The sequence below is a fragment of the Leptonychotes weddellii genome, chromosome 1 (assembly GCF_054177405.1).
Source record: "Leptonychotes weddellii isolate Sample4059 chromosome 1, ASM5417740v2, whole genome shotgun sequence".
Lineage (NCBI taxonomy): Eukaryota > Metazoa > Chordata > Mammalia > Carnivora > Phocidae > Leptonychotes > Leptonychotes weddellii.
In genome coordinates, this window is record NC_138369.1 from 16,717,220 (window position 1) to 16,738,923 (window position 21,704).

Below are 21,704 nucleotides of genomic sequence, written 5' to 3' on the forward strand. Positions count from 1 at the left end.
ATGAGTACGGCGTGAGTGTGCATGCGTCCTTTTAGTGTAGTAGTTCTCTTTTCTTTCCGTGGGCACGGAGTACGGAGTGGAGAGTTAACCCAATCTGATGGAGCCTACCAGTAGGACAATGGTTCGGTTCCCCTCTTCACTCCACACTAACTAAACACTACTGTTTAGAAAAGGACGTTTACAGCTTAGTATAGACAAGAGAATCAAAATGTAAACCCTGTTTGAGTATTGTAGATGAGCAGGACAGGGGGAAAGACCAGAGGCTCCATAGGCCACCTTCTTGAGGCTCTCCCACTTCTTCTAGCCACCCTGTTTTTGCTGTGAGTTCCTGGGGGAACGGGTTCTGTGCTGAGTGCAGACCACTCAGTGAGCCCTTTCATAAGCTCATCCTCAAAGAGGTATTTATCAGATTCATCCTCTTGAGTTCAGACAGAAGGTCCAGTTTCTGTGTTTCTGTGCCTCAGTACCTAATAGAACCAGTGGATAAGGCTAACCAGTTCTTGAAAGCCTTCAAGGGTTTTTTTTATTGACTCCAAAAAAGCAAAACCTGGCTGTTGCAGAAAAAGTGTTCCTGTAGGGTTCTTGGTGCCAGGAGAAAAGCTACCTTGGCAACAGGAGGAGGGCAGAAAAGAAGACTCTGGGGAAGGACAGGTAAAGGGGTTCTAGCCCTCAGACTGCCAGCACACCCTGCCTCACGAGGCAGGCTCTCCGCTTTTCTTACACACACTCCAGCCTCTGTTATCTGCCTAGCACAAACAACCCAACGTCCTGTGGTCCCATGTTTATTTCATGAGCACCCAGAAGGATGGAGTCAGAAGTTCAAATCCTGGTCATAGTCTAGCCCAGGGCCATTCTCCGGTGGTGAGGTGGTTAACCTGAGAGTCTGCCCCCAAGCTGGACTGGGCTCCAGTCCACAGAGGGTCAGCACTCCCAGGCCAGACAAGGTCTGGCAGAGCGGGAGTTGAAAGAAGGAAGGAGAGATGTGAAGATGGAAATTGGTCCTCCATCACAGGGCAGAGGGAGCAAACAGGAAGGGAAGCTGGACAAAGTCCTCTGACCCCTGCTTACCTGGCATATAGACCATTGGTACTGGAGCAGCCTTCTCTGTGGAGCTGGGCTTGGGCTCTCCTCACTGAGGGTTACTCTTGCCTGGGCTCCTCTGGAGGAATGATGAATCTCTTGCTTCTAATAGGCTGTGTGTAAAAAGAAGTACAAAGACCACCAGTCCGGATTTGCAGGCCTTTGCCTTCCTTTCCAGTTTGATTACAATGAGCCTGAGTCAATGTAACATGTGTGCCATCCCTGTCAGAGGGGCCACAAGGAAGTGTAAAAGCACCCATCTGTCAGAGCTGGTGGAAATAACTGGATTTCAGACACTGGTGAGGAGTTTTAGAGTTGGCTTTGCCTCCTGCCGGAAGGAAGGAGACCAAGAGAAAATCCATAGCGGGGATGCGGTATTCCTGCACACGTTTCTTACCTGTGTTGAGAGGCAGCTCTCAAAGCCGCAGACCCACCAGACCCACCAGGTTCCAGCACAGTCCCTTAAGGCTGACAGAGGGTCTTCAAACTCTTGGTCCTAGCTCACTCTAAACATAATTGGGGGGTAGGTGGGAGGAGGGCTTAGAGCAGGAGGGCAAATTATACAAATTAGGGCAGCAATGCCAGCAAGGCAGATGAGCATTGACCCCAGTAGGGGAGAAGACCTGCTTTACCCGGAGCTACTGTCAGCAGACTTAAGTGCCTTTAGCCCCACGTGGGGCCCTCATCACCTAAATGAGCAGTTCCCCACGGGGTGCTCTTGGCAAGTTGGCCAGAAGTCTGTGCACAGCTCAGCTGCTTGGCCAGCCCCTATGGAGCTGCCTGCCGGGCAGACCCTGTGGTAGGTACTTGGCTGAAACCTGCCCAAGTGGCACTTGGAGCCAGAAAGAGGGCTGACCTGTCCCCCTTGAAAGATGCAGTATTGGGGGTGTAAGAGATTTTCTAGCCCACTAAGTCAGAGGCACTGTATTAACTCAGGGAGCTAGAGTCTATTTAAAAATTCCCTTTGGTTTGTTTTAATATTTTTAATTGGTCCTGCAGTTTGAATACATATGGCATTAATTCTTTCAAAGGATAAAAATAATATGCTCTTTTTGAGAAACACAGTCCCACATGACATAGAGTTGTCCTTCTCCCTGATGCTATTACAAATATTATTTTTTAAATATAATTCTTATTATTTAAACATTCATATTGAAATATGACTGGGTGAAATTATATGATGTCTGAGATCTACTTCAAAAACTCTGGGGGGCAATAAGTACTTGGGGTATAAATGATACAAGACTGGCGATGAGCTGGTCATTGTTGAGGCTGGGTAATGAGTACCTAGGGGTTCATTCTTCTATTTTTCTATATGCTTAAAATGTCTTGTAATAAAAAATTTTAATTAGCATTTAGAAATTGGGGAGAAGAGCCTAGCTGAAATATCAAGTAAAACAATGATTCCCAATCTAACAAAACAAGGAAAGCACTATATTAAAAAGCAGAGGAAATAGGCAGTCTGGCCCTCAGTGAAGGCCCCTTAAGCCCTCCTCAGGCGCCTGTTATGTGGGCCTGTCACCATAACAGGGGCCACACCACAGAGGCAGCCTGGTCCCTGACTAGGCAAGGATCATTTGAAGCCTTCTTTAAGACTGGAATATTTCTAAAAGGAAATTGTCAGGCCTACTACTAAGCGCTTGGGTAGCCACTTCCTGCTTGGCTTCCATACTTGTTTCTGAGCTTCATAATCTTAATTTAAAAGTCATTGTTTCCACCCAAGTTTCCATTGATAGATGATGAGTGGATAAAGACAAGGTGGTATATATACCCAATGGAATATTACTCAGCCATCAAAAAGAATGAAATCTTGCCATTTGCAACAACATGGATGGAGCTAGAGGGTATCATGCTAAGCAAAATAAATCAGTCAAAGAAAGACAAATACCAAATGATTTCACTTATATGTGGAATTTAAGAAACAAAACAAATGATTAAAGGGAAGAAAAGAGACAAATCAAGAAACAGACTCTTAATTCTAGAGTACCAACTGATGGTTACCAGAGGGGAGGGGGTCGGGAGAGGGGTGAGATAGGTGATGGGGATTAAGGAGGGCACTTGCTGTGATGAGCACTGGGTGTTTTATGAAGTGCTGAATCACTATATCGTATGCCAGAATCTAATATTATGCTGCATGTTAACTAACTGGGATTTAAATAAAGGCTTAAAAAATAATAAAAGTCATTGTTACCTTCATCAACTTATTAAATAAATCTTTATTGAGTACCTGCTCATGCCTGGCACTGCTCTAGGCTCTGAGGATAAAGTAAATAAACAGGGTTCCTGCCTTCATGTAGTTCATCATCTAATTGAGACTCATACAACAGAAAAGTAAATACTTTTTAAAGATAACTGGAGAGTAATGAAACAGAGAATGGGTGGGGAAGTTCCTGTCCTTGATGAGGTAGTCAGGGAAAGTCCTCTTGGAGGTAGAGACATTTGAGGAGAAACCTGAAAGCTCCACCGTGAGCTAGAAAGCCACAGCACTGTGTGTTGTGCTCCACAGACTCATCTTGAGCAGTTCTTTGTGACAGATGAGCTGCAGGGGGCCTTTGGTTGTGCCCTCTGATGTGTTCCTTGTGAGCTGGGGCTGTTCTGAGGATGCCTGAGGTGCTGAAGCCTTGTCTTTCCTTCTGACACAGAGCTGGGAGTTTGGGATCCCATTGTGCAGGGAGCTGGCGTGTCAGTACGAGAGTCTCTACGATTATCAGAGCCTCAGCTGGATTCGGGTGAGCTTTGCCCCTTCCCCTACCCCCACCCTGACTGGAGGTGCTGACACTTCCCTGGCATCACTTTCTGAGTGAGCATTCACTGTGGGCCTAGCCCTTGTTTAAGTGCTGTGGACAGTACAGGAGAAGTGGAGGCCACAGCTCCTGCCCCCAAGACCCTTGTAGTCTCACTGGGGAACTAAAACACACATCTGACAAATGATGGTATGATCCAGCCCCCAAGAGCCACTGGTGCTCAGGGAAGGGAGAAGCAGCGTATGCAGGATAAGATGGGGGGTTCAAGGAGGAGGTAGCAGCTCAATTTCATGAAGGAGCTTTTCCTAAATGATTTTGTTCAGGGATGCTTCATCTGAAAACTTTATAAAATAATCTTTCCATGCTTTGGCTTGTGGTCACTTTCAAGCACCTTGTTCTTACTCCCTTCTTTCATGCTAAATATTCAAAAATTAAGTGAAATGTCCCATAGACTTCGAAGGTCTCTACCAAACTTTTCTGGTTGCTGGTGCTGGGTTCTGAGTCATAGTAGCTGCAAACTACATTAGCAAAGAGAAGTAAGCAGTCTCACCCTCCTCCTCCACCCAGTCAGTGTGGCTATGTTCCCTGCCATGTTCCCCGCTCCAGGTGGGGATTTGGGTCTATACAATAGATGTGGTTCTCTAGAAGTAGCTTTTTGACTGGTCTTTGAAGGCCACTGCTCCCCCGCAAGCTGGCTTGATTGAGTGCATTAGAGCTATCTTCCCAGTCAAAATTCAATGAGTTTTTCTGAATGTGAAGCCAGGCCAACCAATACTAAGAAACGTACTGACCTTGGTAATGCCAGACATCATGGATATTAGTTCAACTTTTAAAGTTTAAAATCTCTTAAAGTGGAACAGTACCAGTGATCCTGGCAACTGAGACTTTCTTGCTGTGATTATTAGCCTCTTTAGTCAGATGATGGATGAACAAGAGCAGTGCAATTGGACTGATGGAAAATGGTGCTGAGAATAGCTATTAGCCACCTATAAGTAACACCAGCCAGAAGTCACTTGGTGTAGTGAGTATCAACCAAAACCAGAAATCCATGGGGGTGGGAGGAGTCCATGCTCAATGTGTGCCCCTGAAAGACAAAGAAGCCTGGATCTGTGTGGGATTGGGTCCACCCACTGGGTAGGAGGGCTTCTTCTTCCATCAGGCAGCAACCTGGGGAGAGGCTGATCATGGCCAGGGACTGCCTTCTACACGGTCTGAGTTGCCATGTTCTGTTTCCAAAAGATGATGTCTGCTTGGGCCTGGGAGAACTTGCTTTGGACACCACTTAGCAGTCAGGCCAACCTGAAGGCAACTGCCTTTCTCCTTCACAGAAAATGGAGGCCAGCTACTATGACAACATCATGGAGCAGCAACGCCTGGAGCCTGAGTTCTTTCGGGTCGGCTTCTATGGCAGGAAGTTTCCTTTCTTCCTTCGGGTGAGTCCATTCAGGTAGTCACAAGAACTTATATCATATTTTACACATAATTCATTTATAACATGTTTTTTTTTAACCTTTTTCCCTATTCTACTGAATACTCCTTTTTGAAGGACTAGTCCACAAAAGGCATTTGGCTTTATTTAACAGGACTGACTGCCAACTTTAGACTTTGTTTTACTCCACTGTACTATTTTGTAGCTACCTGGGATATGTGAGGGTGATTTTCTTACCATATCAAATTCCTGCAGGAAATGACCAGGGTCTGAGAATGTCCCACAGGTATGTCTAGAAACCTTCTAACTTTAAGTTCCAGTGCCTGGAATCCTCCATTGTGATTATTCTCAGGCAGATAAGACACCTGACCTCAACAGTAGGCTGACCTCTTGGGGTTCATCATTTAAGATGATGGCTCTTCCCCCTGGCTGCACTGTAGGCTATGCAGCCAGGGTGGAGAAACTGTTGATTAGAGAGAAATTTGTGGGAGCTGCCAAATGGGATCTGGCTGTGGAAAGCCTTTTCTAGGCAGCCAGTTCTCTGGCCCAGGATGGTGACAGCCATTTCTCCCCATCACTCCCTGGAAGGCTGAGCTGGGATACCAACAGAATGAAGGAAAGACTGAGCATAGATGTTCAGACACCAGTTGAACAGTTGTGGTTCTCTTTATTCTGCAAAAGCCAGAGGCTCCAGGAGAAGTGAGCCTGGGCTTGTAAGCTGTAGCCCAGAGGGATTCACTGTGCTCAGCTGACCTAAATGAAGCTGTGCTGATGAAAGGGCCTTGGGGCTGCAGTTGAGACCTAAAACTAGCTCTGACTGTCCCCAATCCCAATATGTCACTAAAGTTCCGTGTCTATAAGTCTCAACGAGCAGCTGGGAACGTTCATAGAATCTCTTTAATATGTTTGGGATCCTGTTTTATCAGAAAGATTGCTTTAGCCAGTGAGCAATGATGAGCTTGATATCACATCACAGGTCAGTTGGCCTTAATGGCCCCTTAAAAAAAAGAAAAAACAAAAACAGTCTGCTAGCAACAGAGTCCAGGCTAACCACATTTCAGATGTAAAGCAAGTCAACTTGCACATTTCCTAGGCAGTAAACATTCTAGGCTAAAAAGAAAATTGACTTCTGTAGGAACTAGTAATCCTGGCAGGGATAGCAAGCTCACTCTGCCTAATTGTGACCCCCAGGAAGGCTCCAATTCCATTCCACAGTAGCCCATTTCTAGCAGCAGAATGTAAATGGGGAGAAGGTCTCCCCAGGAGCAGGGAACTTGTTCACTCCCTAGGGACCATCTAACTCAGGCCTTTCAGAAGTGGCCTCTTTTTTGCCCCCACCAGCATAGATCATGCAAAAGCAGTGGAAGTAGAGGTCAGCAGAAGGGAAAGAAGGAATCACACAAGAATCAGAAACCAAAAGTATCTCTAGGAAGTCCTTAGACAAACTAATGATTCTGGCCTTATGACTTATTTCTTTCTCATTTTGTCTACAAATTATGCTTTATTGTCATTTTATTTTCCTTGTTTAGCCCCACAATTTGTGTATCAGAAACCAGATTTTACTCTAAAACATCATTACTTTGGATATTACAAAATCAGGCCCTGGTATCTTCATTTCTGTCCCTGCCAGACATGAGGTCTCCATCATGGTTTGCCCTGGCTTCCACCACACATGCTCATGTCACAGGGCATCTCAGTGTCTTAGGGCACTCAGCGCTGTCTGACAAGTAGGACCTGGCATAGAACCTGCATGTGGCCCATCTAAACAATGCTTGCAAGCGACAGTCTGAATGTTCAAATGGGGTTTCAAAGGTGCCAGTAATGGAGGAAGAATAACAGTGGGTGTTAGGAAGTGTCACCCATCAGTCCATTCCCATCCCCACACAAGGAGCAGTCCCTAGGAGCTGTGTTTCATGCATACAAATCTGCCTCGCAGAGCCACATGCTGCCTTCCCTTCCCTCACCTGCTCAGCTCATGTTTGGCAAATGGAGTAAGTCCCAGTGGAGGTAGCTGTTTGCTTGGTAGATGGCAAGGACCAAGTACAAAGCAGTGGCAGCCAGATCTGTCTCACATAAGGATGGGGGCTTTCACACAAGCAAACTGGAAACCGACAACCAGCCTCAAGGTCAACGCTATGTGCCTTCTTCCTGCTGGGTCTCCCCCAGAAAGCTAGGCTATTTCCTCACCTTCCTTGAACACATAGGCCATCTATTACTTTAGCTCTGTCAGCTTGGTTTCTCTGGACCATCTGCCTCCCTCGCTTCACAAATGTGATTATCTACTCATCTGCACGGAGACAGGAAAACATCCAGCCCTCCCTTCTTGGGGGAATTTCTGTTTCTCTTCATTTGACCCATGAACAGATACTGGTGAGGACTGTACATTCGCGAGTTGATATGAAAAGACCAATTCTTTACAATTATCTTTGTCAGTTCTGCTTATCAAGCAAGGGACTTAGAAATGTCTCTTGTCCTTTGACTATTGGTCTGTTCCACTGGAGAGGCCATCCTGCTCCTCCCGACCTTGACTTCCCTTCTGGTATTGTTTTTCATTCCGATGCATCCAGACATGGGGCCCAGCCTTAGCTGAGTTCTCCCATAGTAAAAGGGGAAGTGGAAAGGGGGCAGAAATTCTATTCCAAAATAATCTAAGGTCCTCCAAAGCCTGGCCTGTGATCATCCGTGTACCGGTGAGTGTGTGGCTGGCCCTGTGGACCTGTCTCTCTTCCTCTGAAGACATGCCGGGAGCGGGTGGCAGGAGGGGGCGGCTGCCAGTGCCTGATGCCACTTTGTCAAAGTGGCTCTAGTAAGGCAGCTGGGCAGGCAGACACATGTCACCAGAGGTCTGGACATGTGTTGCATTCCCTCGGGACCAGCTGTGAGGTCGGTGAGCAGCAGGGTTGAGGGTGCCGACCTCAGCCCGCTAGCAGAAAACCTGAGACCTAACTCAAACCAAATATGATGTAACACAAGGTTTTAAGAAATGTGTAGTTAGGATGATGTCAGTTTGTTCTGCTGTTGCAACTGCAAAGGACTGTACTGCCAGCATGGTAAATAATTACTGAATACCTACTGGACGCTGGGCAATATGTACACTGTTTCTCCCAGCTAATAAAAGTGTCCTTCAAAAGCACGCACCCGGTCACCCCCTTGTTGGGACTTCTGTGGTGGCACACCCAGCCATCACTCCTTGGCACACCCCTGCAGACATCTTCCTCCCCCTCCCCCTAGCTCTCCACACATACCTTCCTCCCACTGCCCCTTTTCCTGTCCAGGCTGTTGTTGCCCTGGTTGTGACCGTACCCACACAGAGTGCCCTTCGCCGCTCCTCCCTCGTTGCTGACCCATGTGGGCCTTTCAGGACTCTCTTCAGGCATGGCATCTTCTAAAATCCCACCGTGCACCTCGCACCCCTTCCTGGGTAAGGTGCCCTCCCTCCTCCAAGCTCCCCACAGCCTGTGTCCTGCCTCTAGGCTGCTACATCACAGTGCAAGCCTCCCGTTTCCTGTCCCTCTCCCTTCTGGATCATGACTTCCCCTAGGGCAGGGACTGAGTGCTGTGTGCCCCATGACTGTCACAGGGGCCCCTAGGACAGGCTTATGACATGCATAGCTATTGACACCCCTGTGGAGATGGGGGCTTGAGGCAAGGCAGAGAGCAGGCTCTCTTGTTTGTGGCAGAACAAAGAATACGTGTGCCGGGGCCATGACTACGAGCGGCTGGAGGCCTTCCAGCAGAGGATGCTCAGCGAGTTCCCACAGGCCGTTGCCATGCAGCATCCCAACCACCCCGACGATGCCATCCTGCAGTGTGACGCCCAGTGTATCTTTTGATGCTTGGTGGGGGAAGGCAGGTTGGGGTCCTAGGAGGTGAGGTCCACCCGGTCAGCTGCCCCCTGCTGTGTTGTTGGCCTTACGGGCTAGGTTACCCATAAGTCCTGAACAGAGTGTGTCCTCATCACTGAACCCACACTTAGCAGAGGCAGCCATGGCATGCCCTTAGCCGTGGAGTGCCTGAAGCAGGGCTTTAGGGGGGGACCTTTATCCCTAGGCTGGCTGCTACCATTACCTTAGTCCCCACCTTGCCCTGTGAAGAACCTGCCTAGGCATCCGGGAGCAGTCACTCAACAGGCTGATTTGGGGTTCCACCAGGACTCTTGCCCCAGGGATAACCACCACTCTGTGCCCTGCTCTGCTCCTATTTGTCAGGAAGACTGAGGTATAGCCCTGGGGTGGGGAAGGATGGGGAGAGCCTGTGGTTTTAGTGGCACTTGGGAGTCCGGTTGCAAACACTGGCCTGCCCCTCATCCCCCTCACGCAGCTTCCTTGGAGACCTCATGACAGTCACCATGACTGTACAGGGGTGTTCCAGAGAGGGGAGGGCAGGTGGACTCCCATGTTATCTCTCCACAAAGACCCCCAAAAGTATTTTTATTAAAAGATTGTTCTGCAGGAAATACAGTTTACCTACAGTGGGAAGGCCCCGGCTCTTACAACTTTCTTGCTCTTGCAGGGTGGGCACCTGCATTCTCCTGACCTCTCTCCCGTCTTTCTTGGCTGCTGGCATCTCACCTTGGCTGAGTGCTCAGGAGATGCTGTGCTAGAGCAGGGAGAGGGTGCAGAGAGGGAAATTTGGTCTAACTGTGCTTGGGTCTCGTCTGGCCCTCAAGATGCAGCTGGTGCTGCCATTTGGGAATAGGGGCTGGGGTGCTCATTTCTCCTTTAGCGGATGATGGGAGTCAGTACTCAGATCCATCTCTCTGGCAAGTCTGGGTTTTCCCTTCACTTCCTGCCCAGACTTGCAGATCTATGCGGTGACGCCCATCCCAGATTATGTGGATGTCCTGCAGATGGATAGGGTCCCGGATCGCGTCAAGAGCTTCTACCGTGTCAACAATGTGAGGAAGTTCCGGTACGACAGGCCTTTTCACAAAGGCCCCAAGGACAAGGAGAATGAATTCAAGGTGAACAACTCTAGGAAAGCCGGGGCGGTACTTGTAATAAGGCCAGGGGCAAGCCCCACTTTCTCAGGATCTCGTCACTGTCTCATCCTTCAGGCAGGCAGGTGTGGCAAAAATTGCTCACTGGCCTGTACCTCCTTCCAGAGCCTGTGGATCGAGCGCACCACATTGACCCTCACCCACAGCTTGCCCGGCATCTCTCGGTGGTTCGAAGTAGAGAGGAGGGAACTGGTGAGACACGTTTCGGATGGGGCTGATCTTCAGCCCTGGCTTTGGGGACCTTTCTCTAAGAACTGAAGACAGAAAGCGAGCGTCAGCCACCTGCCTAGCCTAGGCTGCCACAGGCCAATCCTGTGCCGGGGGCTTTGTATACCTTCTCTCTTTTAACCCTCACAACACCCCTGGGCAGCAGATACTTTTAATCTCCCAGTTTACAAATGTGGAAGCTATTCCCTGAGGTTCAGGAAGCCAGGGCTCTCTGACTTCAGAACGGGTGCTCTTCACTATTTACTGTGCTTCTGAGTGCCTACAAATCAGAAGAGAAAATTCAAAAGAGGTCAGGGAGTCTTAAGTCCACAGGAACAAGGGTGGGAATCAGCATCACTGGTCTTGGATCCCCACTCTCGGGACCGTGCTGAGGGAGGGGTTGTCATTGTGCCTGGGACGACACCGTGTGCTGTGTGCCCTCAGGTGGAGGTGAGCCCTCTGGAGAATGCCATCCAAGTGGTTGAGAATAAGAACCAGGAGCTACGGGCCCTGATCAGCCAGTATCAACACAAACAGGTGCACGGCAACATCAACCTGCTCAGCATGTGCCTGAACGGCGTCATCGATGCAGCTGTCAATGGGGGCATTGCACGCTACCAAGAGGTGAGCGGGACCCTGGGCCAGACCCACAACAGGCAGCCTTGCTGGGAAGGCACTTCTCAGGCTCTTCTTGAGACTCCATTCTCCTACGGCAGCCTTCCCAACTCGCCCTCTCCTAGCTGTGCCTCCACTGACTAGGTGTGGTCCTGGGGTGAGGCTTTAAGCTCCCTCCCACTCCCCGTTTCTGTGGCATGGCTCTCCCATGGGACCTTCTCTTCTTTTTTGTTCTCTGAACTCCTACAGATGGGTAATCCATCTGATTATGGAAGGTGGTAAGTGGCCTCCAGAAGAAGCCCTAGAGCCCAGCCCTTCATGAGAAGCAAGTTGTGGGTGGCTAAGAGACTGGTCCCACACCCTGGCCACCAGCCCTGCCTGCCCTACCCAGGCCATCCAGGCTCCCTGAGGGACTGGGACCAGCATCCAGGCTTAGATTATTTGGCTAACTTCAGTCCTTCTTCGGCACAAAAACCACACCTGTGATTGCAGGAGGTTCGAGCAGGCCAGGCTAGAGATGGTGTGTGTACGTGAGGAGGCAGAACCTGCCTTTCAAGTGGCACCTGAGACTCAGGCTTCCTGGGCCCCCTCTAAGCAGTAGTCCTGGGAGGAGTCTTCCTGACGTAGCCTTTCCTTTCACAGGCCTTCTTTGATAAAGATTATATCACCAAGCACCCGGGAGACGCAGAGAAAATCACCCAGCTCAAGGAGCTCATGCAGGAGCAGGTATGTCTTGCAGGGCTTAGAGGCCAGTGACCAGGAGGGAAAAGCTATGCACCGCAGGACAACTACAGTTCTCAAGGGCTACCGCCTGGCTTGCAGAGTGGCCCTGTCTGTCACCCTAATAGGTCCATGTCCTTGGAGTCGGGCTGGCAGTTCATGAGAAGTTTGTGCACCCGGAGATGCGGCCTCTGCATAAGAAGCTGATTGATCAGTTCCAGATGATGCGGGCCAGCCTCTACCATGTAAGCCGATCCCTGCCGGGCCCCTGCTGCAGTAGAACCGGCTGGCATTTCTTGCAGAGTGCAGCAAGCCAAAGGAAGGGGGGAGGGGTGGGGAGCGCGAAGGAAAAGCTGCTCCCACCACAGAGGGGCAGCAGGCAGAGGTGAGTGCTCTATTGGAGGAAGAATGCCCAGGATCCCCTCATTCACTCCCCTCCCTGAGGAGGAGTCAGATTCAAGGGCAAAGAACATTTCTCAAGGTACTGCGCTGGTAAAGAGAGGTTTTCATATGAGGAGGAAAAGAGCTAAAGTATATGGCCCACATGTAGACATCTCTTTGGAGATGTTCTCCATCCTGAGAACCTACAGAGGTAAGGCATAACCTGAGTCAGCCCTCTCTCCCCATCTCCCTCTTTCTCTTCTTTCTCTCACCATCCTCCCGCCCTCTTCTCCCCCATCCCTCTTCCTTCTCTTTACCTTCCCCTCTATCTCCTTTCCATCCTTCCCTCCCTCTTCCTCCAACACATCTGGTGACCCAGACTCCCATCTGACAAAGCCTAGGGTGAGCAGTATTTCTGTACTGGCTGCTCTTAGAGGGGTCAGCCGGGTTCTGAGCCTGCCCCAAGCTCCAGAAGTTCTCCCTGACTCTGACCTGGCTCTTTGGCCTCCACCGCAGGGTTTGGCCCAAGGACTGATGCACACAAGCAAAAGGAGAGCCTGTATTCCAGGACTAGAGTTCAGTGGTCTTGAGCCCCCTGTTTATATACTCTCACCCCATTTTCAACCATGAGGCTTATTCCAAGTGTTTTCTAGAGAAACTTACATGCTAAACAGGTTGGCTGCCAGATCTCAAGGGGCGTGACCCCAGTTACCTGTGGCAAGGGAAGCAGGGCTGTTCGAACGTGTGGGGCAAGGCCATCAAGGACAAGAGGTTCCTCTTCAGGGATGATCACTGGCCTGAGAGAGGCTGGACCACTCAGATTCAGTGACCCTGACCTGTTGGGGTTGACTTGCCTTGTTCTTGATGCTGGAGCTTCTGGTCATCTCAGGCTCCCAGTGCAGGTCTCAGCCATTCCTGCATGGGTATAGATAGCATGAAATGTAAAAAGAGAAAAAGAAGCTTGTCCGTAGTTTGACAAGTGGGCACATTTTCCAGAGGAAAGCCCACAGAGCCTGAAATTTCCCCTTTCTGTAATGATTCTCCCATGGTATTTCAGGGTGAAACATGCAGAGAAAGGGAAAGTCTGGTGGGTACTCCATTACCTCTCATTCTTGGCTGGTCTCTGCTGTGTGCAAACTTCCCCATCACTGCAGGCAACCTAAGCAGGCTAGAGTCTGGCCACTGGGGCAAGGGATGTCCTCCGCCTTCCAAGGCTGTTGGGCCACTGCAGCAAAAAACAGAAAATACTCACCCGCATACATCTGAGTCTCTAGGGCAATGAAGAGGTGTCCTCTCCAGTTCACCCTTCTTTTTCATTTCAGCATGTTTTGGAAGAAGGGGGTGGAAAACCTGCTGCTTCTTCAGGCCAAGCTCAGAAGCATCCCCAGTAGGACTTAGGGCCCACAGATGGTGAAGGATTGAAGAAACCTTATGCTTTGTTTCTCCAGAGTCACAGACAGGGACACAGACCAATGTGCTGTCACCCAGGAGGGTTTGGGTTCAAAAATTTCTGCAAAGATATCTATCTACTTAATAAGAATGTAATCATGCTAAAATAGAACTATACTGTTTTTCAGCAACTAACATCAGGATTTTGGGTCCTATCTCCCCCACAGACTGTGTCACAGGCAGCTTAACCCAGGTCACTAAGAGCTGGGCCATTTAGCAATCCAAGAAACCCAGCTTATGTAAGAGGTGCCCACTGACTGACAGCTGATGATCAGCTCTTCCTCTCCGGCTCTTATTCCACTGATTCTGTACTGAGAATGCCTGGTAACACACTCCTGTGAACTCAGAGCAACGTCAGCCTCTTCCAGATGTGTCCTCTTAGTGGGGTCAACCTTGGGCCTCTGGGTCTCTGGTCTAGACTCCAGTGCGGTTAGAAGGGTGTTTAGTCATGAAGGGGCCATTGCCCAAAATGTCAGCAGTTCAGGCTCAGCCAACAGTATCGGATTCTTTCTCTCTGACATTTTTACCACCAGCCTGCTCTTCCCTCTCACCCCTTAATTACTTAGTCATTCTTTACTCTGATGAAGGGGCATTCATTTCTCAACAGGAGTTTCCGGGTTTGGACAAGCTAAGTCCTGCATGTTCAGGCACCAGCACCCCACGGGGAAATGTCCTAGCGTCCCATAGTCCCATGAGCCCTGAGAGCATCAAGATGACCCACCGGCACAGGTACGGCCTTAGGGCTGGGGAGGGTCCCCTCCACAGAGGTAAGTCTGGATGTCAAAGATCAGAGCCAGGAAGTCTGAAGTAGTAGGTGTGTGGACTCGCTCACATGCCCTCTCACCCATGCACACAGCAAACACACAGCTCCTGCCACAGGACCCACGCTCAGAGCCAGTTATCCGGGCTGACAGAGGAGTGTGCATGGTACCGTGAGAACACAGAGGAGGGGGCATTTGGGGTAAGTCTTGAAGGATAAGTAGAAGTCTGTGAGGCAGAAACGAGCTGGGGTTAGAAGGGTGATGGAACAGGATCTGGGCAAAGGGACTGCCATATGCAGGCACCCCAGGAGGTGGACAAGCCGCCCCAGTCAACCCCACCAGCAGAGCCTTGTGGCTGGAGTACAGGGTTCCGGGGCATGGAAGGGGGCCAGTTCCAGCTTGGAATGGGCCGCCTTCCTTCAGGCCTTTGGACCCAATCCCAAGGGGAATGAGGATCCCCAGTCGGTTTTAAGAGAGAGAACCACATGGTGAGGTGGAAGCACATCAAGGTGTAGCTCCTCTGAACTCAGGAGTCCTGGTCTGTCTGGACTCAATGGAAGTTACTCCAAGCCTCCAGGGCAGGAAGGCCAGGTCAGAGGAGGAGGCAAGGAGAGGAGCCTCTCCCTTGGGTTTGTTTTCCAACGTAAGCAATAAGTCAGCACAGACCGGGCCTCCATAAAGGAGAAGGAATGAATGAATGAAGGGCTGTCTACTATTGATAAAGGAGAGTATTGGAAGGATGTAGAAGGAAGCCAACAGATGGTTACCAGCCAGCTATTTTGGTAGCTTGCCCATACCAGGAGACACCCCTGACCTAGGAGCAGATCCCAGCAGGGGGTGGTTGCTGGCTCAGACTAGCACCGCATAGCAAGGGGACCCTGGAGTCTTCGACCTGATTCGGCATATGATTTTCAGTTGTCCTAACTGAGAAACTGCTGATGTCATGAGACTGAGTGGCCATAAACCATTTAACTACAGGTAGAGACTTCGCCAGTCTACCCTTGGCCCTCGCAGACCAGGGGAACCCTGAGCAGCAGGTGGGGGTTCACAAATGCTCCAGGACTCAGATGGGTATAAGAATTAGCTATGAAACCCTCCAAGCCAGTGTTGGCTGAGGCTTCACACACCCCTTTACACTGTCCTCCACCACCTAGCAAAGTTTCTCAGCTCCCGGCCTGACTCCTCCCTATTTCCCACTCTTGTTCACAGCCCCATGAACTTGATGGGCACAGGTCGCCATTCATCATCCTCTCTCTCCTCACACGCATCTAGTGAAGCGGGAAATGTGGTGATGATGGGGGACAGCTCCATGGGCGAGGCTCCCGAGGACCTCTACCACCATATGCAGGTACCAAAGCTGTCCAAGGAGAATGGGCCAGGGCACCGTACCTGGAGGACTCACCTCTCTGCTGGCTGATCTGTTCTGAGGGCTGGCATCCCTGCCTAGTTCTCTAGTTTCTGAATTCAGAACACCCAGAGCCAGTAAAACTGCCTTCCCTCCACACCATCCCATGTCACAGTTCCCAGGCTTTATTTCCCAAGAAGGAAATCTAGCTTCAGGCCTGGTTGTTCTTCAAGATCCCACTGGAGAGATCCTCCTCCAAATGCCCTCCTTCCTGGCATTTCTGATGGCTAAGTCCTGCATCCTCTATGGGCAACATCACTAGAGTCGACCCAACAACCCTGCTCCATGGGTGGTGTGGGTAACCCTTAGTACCAGCCACCAGCCTGGCCTCCATCAGGACCCAGGGTACCACATCAGACACCGGGTCTGGGCACCTCATGGCATGAAAAAGCCAACTCTGGGCCAGTCCTACAATCCTAGCCATTCAGACCTCTATCCTGCTGATTTTTCTCCCTTTGCAGCTCGTGTATCCCAACCCCAGGTACCAGGGCTCAGTCACCAACGTCTCTGTTCTGTCCTCGTCCCAGGCAAGCCCTTCTTCCTCCAGCCTGAGTTCCACTCACTCAGCACCATCCCAGATGATTACCTCTGCCCCTTCCAGTGCCCGAGGTAAGGAGGGCAGGGCGCTGCTTGCAGAAGGGCGAGGAAAGGGCCTCATGAGCCCCACTAGTCCTCCTCTTGTTTGTGGCTCTGTCTTTGAAAGTGGCCCTGTGACTTAGAGAATGCTCCCCTTTCAGCACTAAGGACTCAAGGGTTCCTAGCTCCAGCTCTCTCTGGCTGGCTTCAGACCCTGCTCTGAGCAGTGGATGCCACAGAGGTGAATGGATGTCACATCTCCACCTCAGTAAGAGGACACACAGTCCATGAGAAAGCTCAGTTCTTTTCCGTTGAAATATTTGCAAGAATAAAAATCAAAGTTAAGGCAACAGTGAGTCTTGTCTTGAGGAATCGAGCATGACTGCACAGTGTGAAAATTCAATTTGAAGGTTAAACTTAACCCTGGAAAAATGTTATTCTAAAAAGTAACAACAACCAAAAAGAACTTGTTCAGTTGAGAAAGGCTTAATCAGGAGAGATGGCTCTGTGAAAAGCTATGTACTTTGCCAGTTATTGCCTGATTTTTTACCAGTTGGCTAAAATATTGTTCTCTGAGAGCCAGCATCTTTTTCACAGTCTGATCCTAGTTCTCACAGTGAAATCTGGTTCTCTGTCCTTTTAGACAGAAGAGTTTGTGGTGGAATGGCAATCGGCTGTAAGAACTAGGATCTAGTGCTTCCCAGGATGGCTGTGTGGGATGGCGACAGAAGGGAGTGGTCTGAGCTCACCGGCCAGTCGCTGGGTATTGCTGCCAGGCTTGCAGTCTCTCATGAGCCTGCAGTCGGATGTCACCTGGGGCTGGAGTCATCTAAAGGTTCAACTAGGCTGGCTCACTCACACAGCTGGTAGTAACCGTCACCTGGGAGTTCAGCTGGGGCTATTGACCTGAGTCCCTACATAGGGCCTTTCCCCGTGGCTTGGGCTTCTTATTACCCAGCCTTGGAAATCCCAGAATGTCCCTTTTGCCACATTCCATTGTCTGGTCAAGTCCCTAAGGACAACCTAGATACCGGGGTGGGGAATGAGACTCCACCTCATGATGTGAGGAGTGGCATGTGTGTTTTTGGAGGGAAGGCATTGAAGGTTGCCATCACAGGAGCCAAACTCCAGGATATCGTAGAGAGAAAGGCTGACAGAAGCCCCTTCCCTTTCTGGAGTAGACATTAAGTGCCAAAGTAAACAAAAGGGCTAAATGGAACTGGGCCCAAAGCGGGAAATGGTGATGAGGGCAGAGGCAATGAAGAAAGAGCAGGGATTCACTTGCAGGCTACGCCCTCCATGCAAGCTATGCGCAGGCCTCTCTGGAGAAAACCGTGGGCCCTGTTTGGAGCCTACCAGCAGTAAGCCCTGTGAGAGAAGATGGAGAGAAGACCTGGACCCAGCATTGCAGAGGAAGACTGATATGTTGAGATAAATGTGGGAGATGCAGTAGGCGATGCCCTGGGGGCACAGAAGGAAGGGAGCAGTCCACTCTGTTTCTGGTGTTATGGGTGAAGGGAAGGCTTTCATGGAGAAGGTGTTCTGGAGGGTCCTTTGCATTGGAGGCACTTCCCCGACACCCAGGAGTAGTCATGACACCAGTGGCCTTCCTTGCCAAGCCCATTGACACTCTCTGCTGTGGTCCCTGTTGATTTGGAGACCTTCCAGAAGAAAGGCCTTGCAAGGCCTTTCTAAACGCTTGTAAACTCTTTCTAAATTCTTGTAGGTAGGCAGCTCCCCCTAGTGGTGAAAAGACTGATTGGGGCTAGAGAACGGGCATTCTGATTGATCCTCCTTGAATAACTTTGTCGTTCTGGGACTTAGTCTCCCTTGGATTTACCCAGGCTACAACTCAAGTAGTGCAGAAGTCCTGTGACACAGAAGCCCTTGTGGTGTTTAAATATTTTCACGAAAATTAGCTGTCACTCCCTGCTCCCATGAGATTGGCTGCCGAGGGCTGAGGGCAGTGGGAGAGCAGTGGATAGCAGAGTTGAAAATCTCCACAGTAGCACCGAGCACCCCTTTGTTATAGCACCAGAGGGCCTCCATCCCATGGATTCAGATCCTCAGCAGAGCACCTGGGGCCTGCAGGCTGCTGTCCCTCCATCCTAGCCCCCCGACCCGTATCAGGACCTTGAGCGTGCGGATCTGAGGGTGGCCTGGTGAGCCAGTCTGTGAGCTCCGCGAGGGCGGGGACCGTGGCCAGCCACATGCCTGGTGTGGAGTCGGCTTTCACTGCGTCGGCGTAAAGGTGCATGTCTCGTTCTGTGCACATTAGTGGAGGGGAGCTCTGTTCAGAGCTGTGGCTGCCAGGTTCCCTCCCAGCAAGGAACTATAAAAATCGGTGGGATTAGGAGCTCTTTTCCATTTGTCTATATGGAATAGACATAGCCACTACTGATTTTTATTATATCGACTTTTGCAAAGTATTTAAGCCTCATCTTCTGGGTCTAAAGTGAGCACAAGAGGGATACCTCAAGGACTCCAGGGGCAGGCTGATGCAGAGACCTTTTCAGTTGTGCCTGACGGGGCATGCACCACACACTCTAAGGAAGGCCCCAGGGACTCTGGGCTTCAGGAACAGAGCCTCCAGAGCCGCAGGTTCACCTCTCAGATGGAGCCCAGGGGCTCTCCAGCGTCACTAAGAGCACACCACAGAAGGCTTTCCACCACTTGAGGCAGCCGGAGACTTCCAGGAGGCTAGTTTCTCATGGGCATGCTGGCGTCTGGTGCGATGAGCAGTGCACATGTGGAGGGCCTTCCAGATTATCCGTTTCCAAGGAAAGCCAGCAAGTTATTCTCTCTTTCTGTGGCAGGTCCCCTCAAGGACCGTGGGTGACAGGTGCCTGGGCCTACAGTTATGGGCTGTATGGATGGGGACTGGGCCACACCTCCTCTGGCACTATCTGGCCTCTGTAACAGCTCCTCGGGCCAGAGATCACTACAGAAGCCTCACAGGAGGAGAGCATGAACCAAGCCAACTCAAGAGCCTGGGTTCAAGGCCCATAGCTCCCAGACTAGCTTCATGACCCCCAAGTTCACTGAAGGGCAAGTCTCAGAGTGAGACTCCCTGGAGAGCCCCTGTGTGCAGGGCCCTGGAACCCCTGCCAGTCTGGCTCTGGGGCTGCAGTAGGTTGGGCAGGAAGGCAGAGGCCAGGCTCTGGGGGCCTGGAATCTGGGAAGGAGAAGCCTCCGGGCAAAGGTGCTAGGGAGCTGGCTGAGCACAGGGTTAGTGGTGTCCGGGGACGGTAAGTGTATGGGGACACAGTGCGTCAGTAAGAGCTGTGCCACTGTGTTACCTGAGTGTCTCTGTCTCTGTGTGATGGCTCCATTGCAAGCTGGCCTGTGCCCATGCCTGGGCCCCCTGAGAGAGCCCACATCCAGGCCACGCCCATCTCCCTGAGAGTGCCGGGTGCAGGGGGCCCTTTGGGGCCTGGCTCCAGTCCTCAGTTCTCCTCATGACCTGCGTCTGAGCGTGGTGCGGGGGGCTCTATCAGTGGGCCTGCACTGCCCCCGTCTGCAGTTTGCCTGCCTCGGCCGGGACGTCAGGTGCAGCGCCTGCCCCCCATCTCACCAGCAGGCTCTGCTTCATTCCTCCTGTGCTTGCTGAGCTCATCCTCTCCCCAGCTGCTAGGGGACGCCGACCCTGCTTCCCTGGTCCCCAGGATGCCTGCCCGCTGGGCCCTCCATCTGTGGCTCGTCATCTGTGCGTGATTGTTCTCACTTGGTTACAGGCTCTCCCTCTCTGCCAGATAAGTACCGCCACGCCCGGGAAATGATGTTGTTGCTGCCTGCGCACCGGGACCGCCCAAGCAGTGCCATGTACCCAGCAGCCATCCTGGAGAACGGACAGGTAGTAGACCCAGACTCCTGAGTGCCCTCTGAGTGCCCTCTGCAAAAGAAGGCCCAGCCTTCTCTCGTTGCGTCTGCTAGGCTTTCTGTACTGTCCTCCCTGCCCCCTGCATTCTGCCATGAGACCCTCAGAAGGCTGCTGGGCCCCTGGACGGGGACCACGGTGGCTCTGAGGACCGGCGAGCCTGACGGAGTGCAGCTGCGGGGAGATGGGTGGCAGGTTGGAGCCATCGTTGCTTGTGTAGCTATCCGTCCTTCTTGCCCGCCTCCTGGACTCCTCATCCTGAATAAAGTTTAGCAGAGGAACCTGGTTCTTTCCTGTCCCGAGAAGGCAGTGGTGGACACGGGTCTGGAGGATGGCCTTCCTCCCTGTGTGTGTGAAGGGCATCCTCACTTGGGCAAACTCTGCCTCTTTCATCCGTCCATCCATCTACCCGGAGCCCCTCGCTGGCTGCTGGGGCTGCTCCACACCGTTTGCTGCACAGCTCTCCAGACACCCTACCTGGGGGCCTTGAACCAGAAGCTGTGGGGATTACCTCCTTCCCCTGCCCGGTCTGCCTGCCCTTCTATTCAGAGTCCATGAGAGTCATCTCCAAGCAACTGTTACCTAGTCCAGAGTGCCAGGAGTTTCTCAGCGGTACCTCTGGGTGCCTGGTCAGCCGCGCCAGGTGGAGGGAGCAGGCCTGCTTGGCAGCCGCCCATCACAACAGTGGGTCCTGTCCAAGACTTTCTGGGCTTGAGGGCTGCCCTTACCCTCAGTGTTGACTTGGGCCTGTGTGGGGGCCTCCAGGAGACCCAGCCTGCCAGTGCTGAGGGGTGAAGGGGTCCCTCAGTCCTTTCTGCCGGTGGGTCTCCGTGGCAGGACAGAGGGATGCAGTTAGATATTCTCAAGTGCCTGTGTCCTTTCTCTTGGCCATGCCCGAGACAGCTTGGAGCCCAGCCAGGCATGGTAGGGAGCTGCCTCCAATGTGGACATGGCAGCACTTGGAGCCAGATAGCAAAGACAGTCTTCCCGTGGCCAGCCTGAGCTTCTCAACACGTCTCAAGCGTGAGCGGTGCCACTGCTTTGATTTCCCTGTCTTCTCTTAAAATGTCCTGGCTCCTAGGCCCACAGCACTGCCCCCTGAGGTATAACTGGTTGTTTTCACCCTCTTTGATATTTTTCTCCTTCCCTCAGCTGCCAAATTTCCAGCGGGCCCTGTTCCAGCAAGTGGTCGGATCCTGCAAACCCTGCAGTGATCCCAATCTGTCTGTGGCTGAAAAAGGTATTGTTCCCCTTCCCAGGTGGCCTTCCCCCATGTCTGTCCCCATCCTGAGCGTCTGACTCTTGTCCCCGAGCACCAGCTGGCCGAGGCTGTGCCATACTTCAACACCCAGGCCTGTCTGTCTGTCCAAAGTCCTGACCAACTCCTGTGCTCACTGTTAAACCGACGTCTGGCTTGATGCTAAGTTTGGATCCTGTTAGTTTGTAGATCTCCCTCCCCAG

General features: G+C 51.4%; 1 protein-coding gene across 1 annotated transcript in view; it reads left to right on the plus strand.

Annotated features, from left to right (window-relative positions):
• The window catches only part of DOCK3 (dedicator of cytokinesis 3), a 162,015-nt gene that overhangs the window by 132,164 nt on the left and 8,147 nt on the right, over window positions 1–21,704 (plus strand). Inside the window, exons 32-44 of the mRNA XM_081818562.1 lie at window positions 3,723–3,809; window positions 5,153–5,257; window positions 8,934–9,075; window positions 10,050–10,216; window positions 10,358–10,444; window positions 10,904–11,083; window positions 11,717–11,800; window positions 11,923–12,039; window positions 14,232–14,353; window positions 15,595–15,733; window positions 16,252–16,399; window positions 20,101–20,219; window positions 21,396–21,483. Coding sequence (XP_081674688.1) covers window positions 3,723–3,809; window positions 5,153–5,257; window positions 8,934–9,075; window positions 10,050–10,216; window positions 10,358–10,444; window positions 10,904–11,083; window positions 11,717–11,800; window positions 11,923–12,039; window positions 14,232–14,353; window positions 15,595–15,733; window positions 16,252–16,399; window positions 20,101–20,219; window positions 21,396–21,483 — 1,585 coding nt within the window. The remainder of the gene's footprint in view (window positions 1–3,722; window positions 3,810–5,152; window positions 5,258–8,933; window positions 9,076–10,049; window positions 10,217–10,357; window positions 10,445–10,903; window positions 11,084–11,716; window positions 11,801–11,922; window positions 12,040–14,231; window positions 14,354–15,594; window positions 15,734–16,251; window positions 16,400–20,100; window positions 20,220–21,395; window positions 21,484–21,704) is intronic.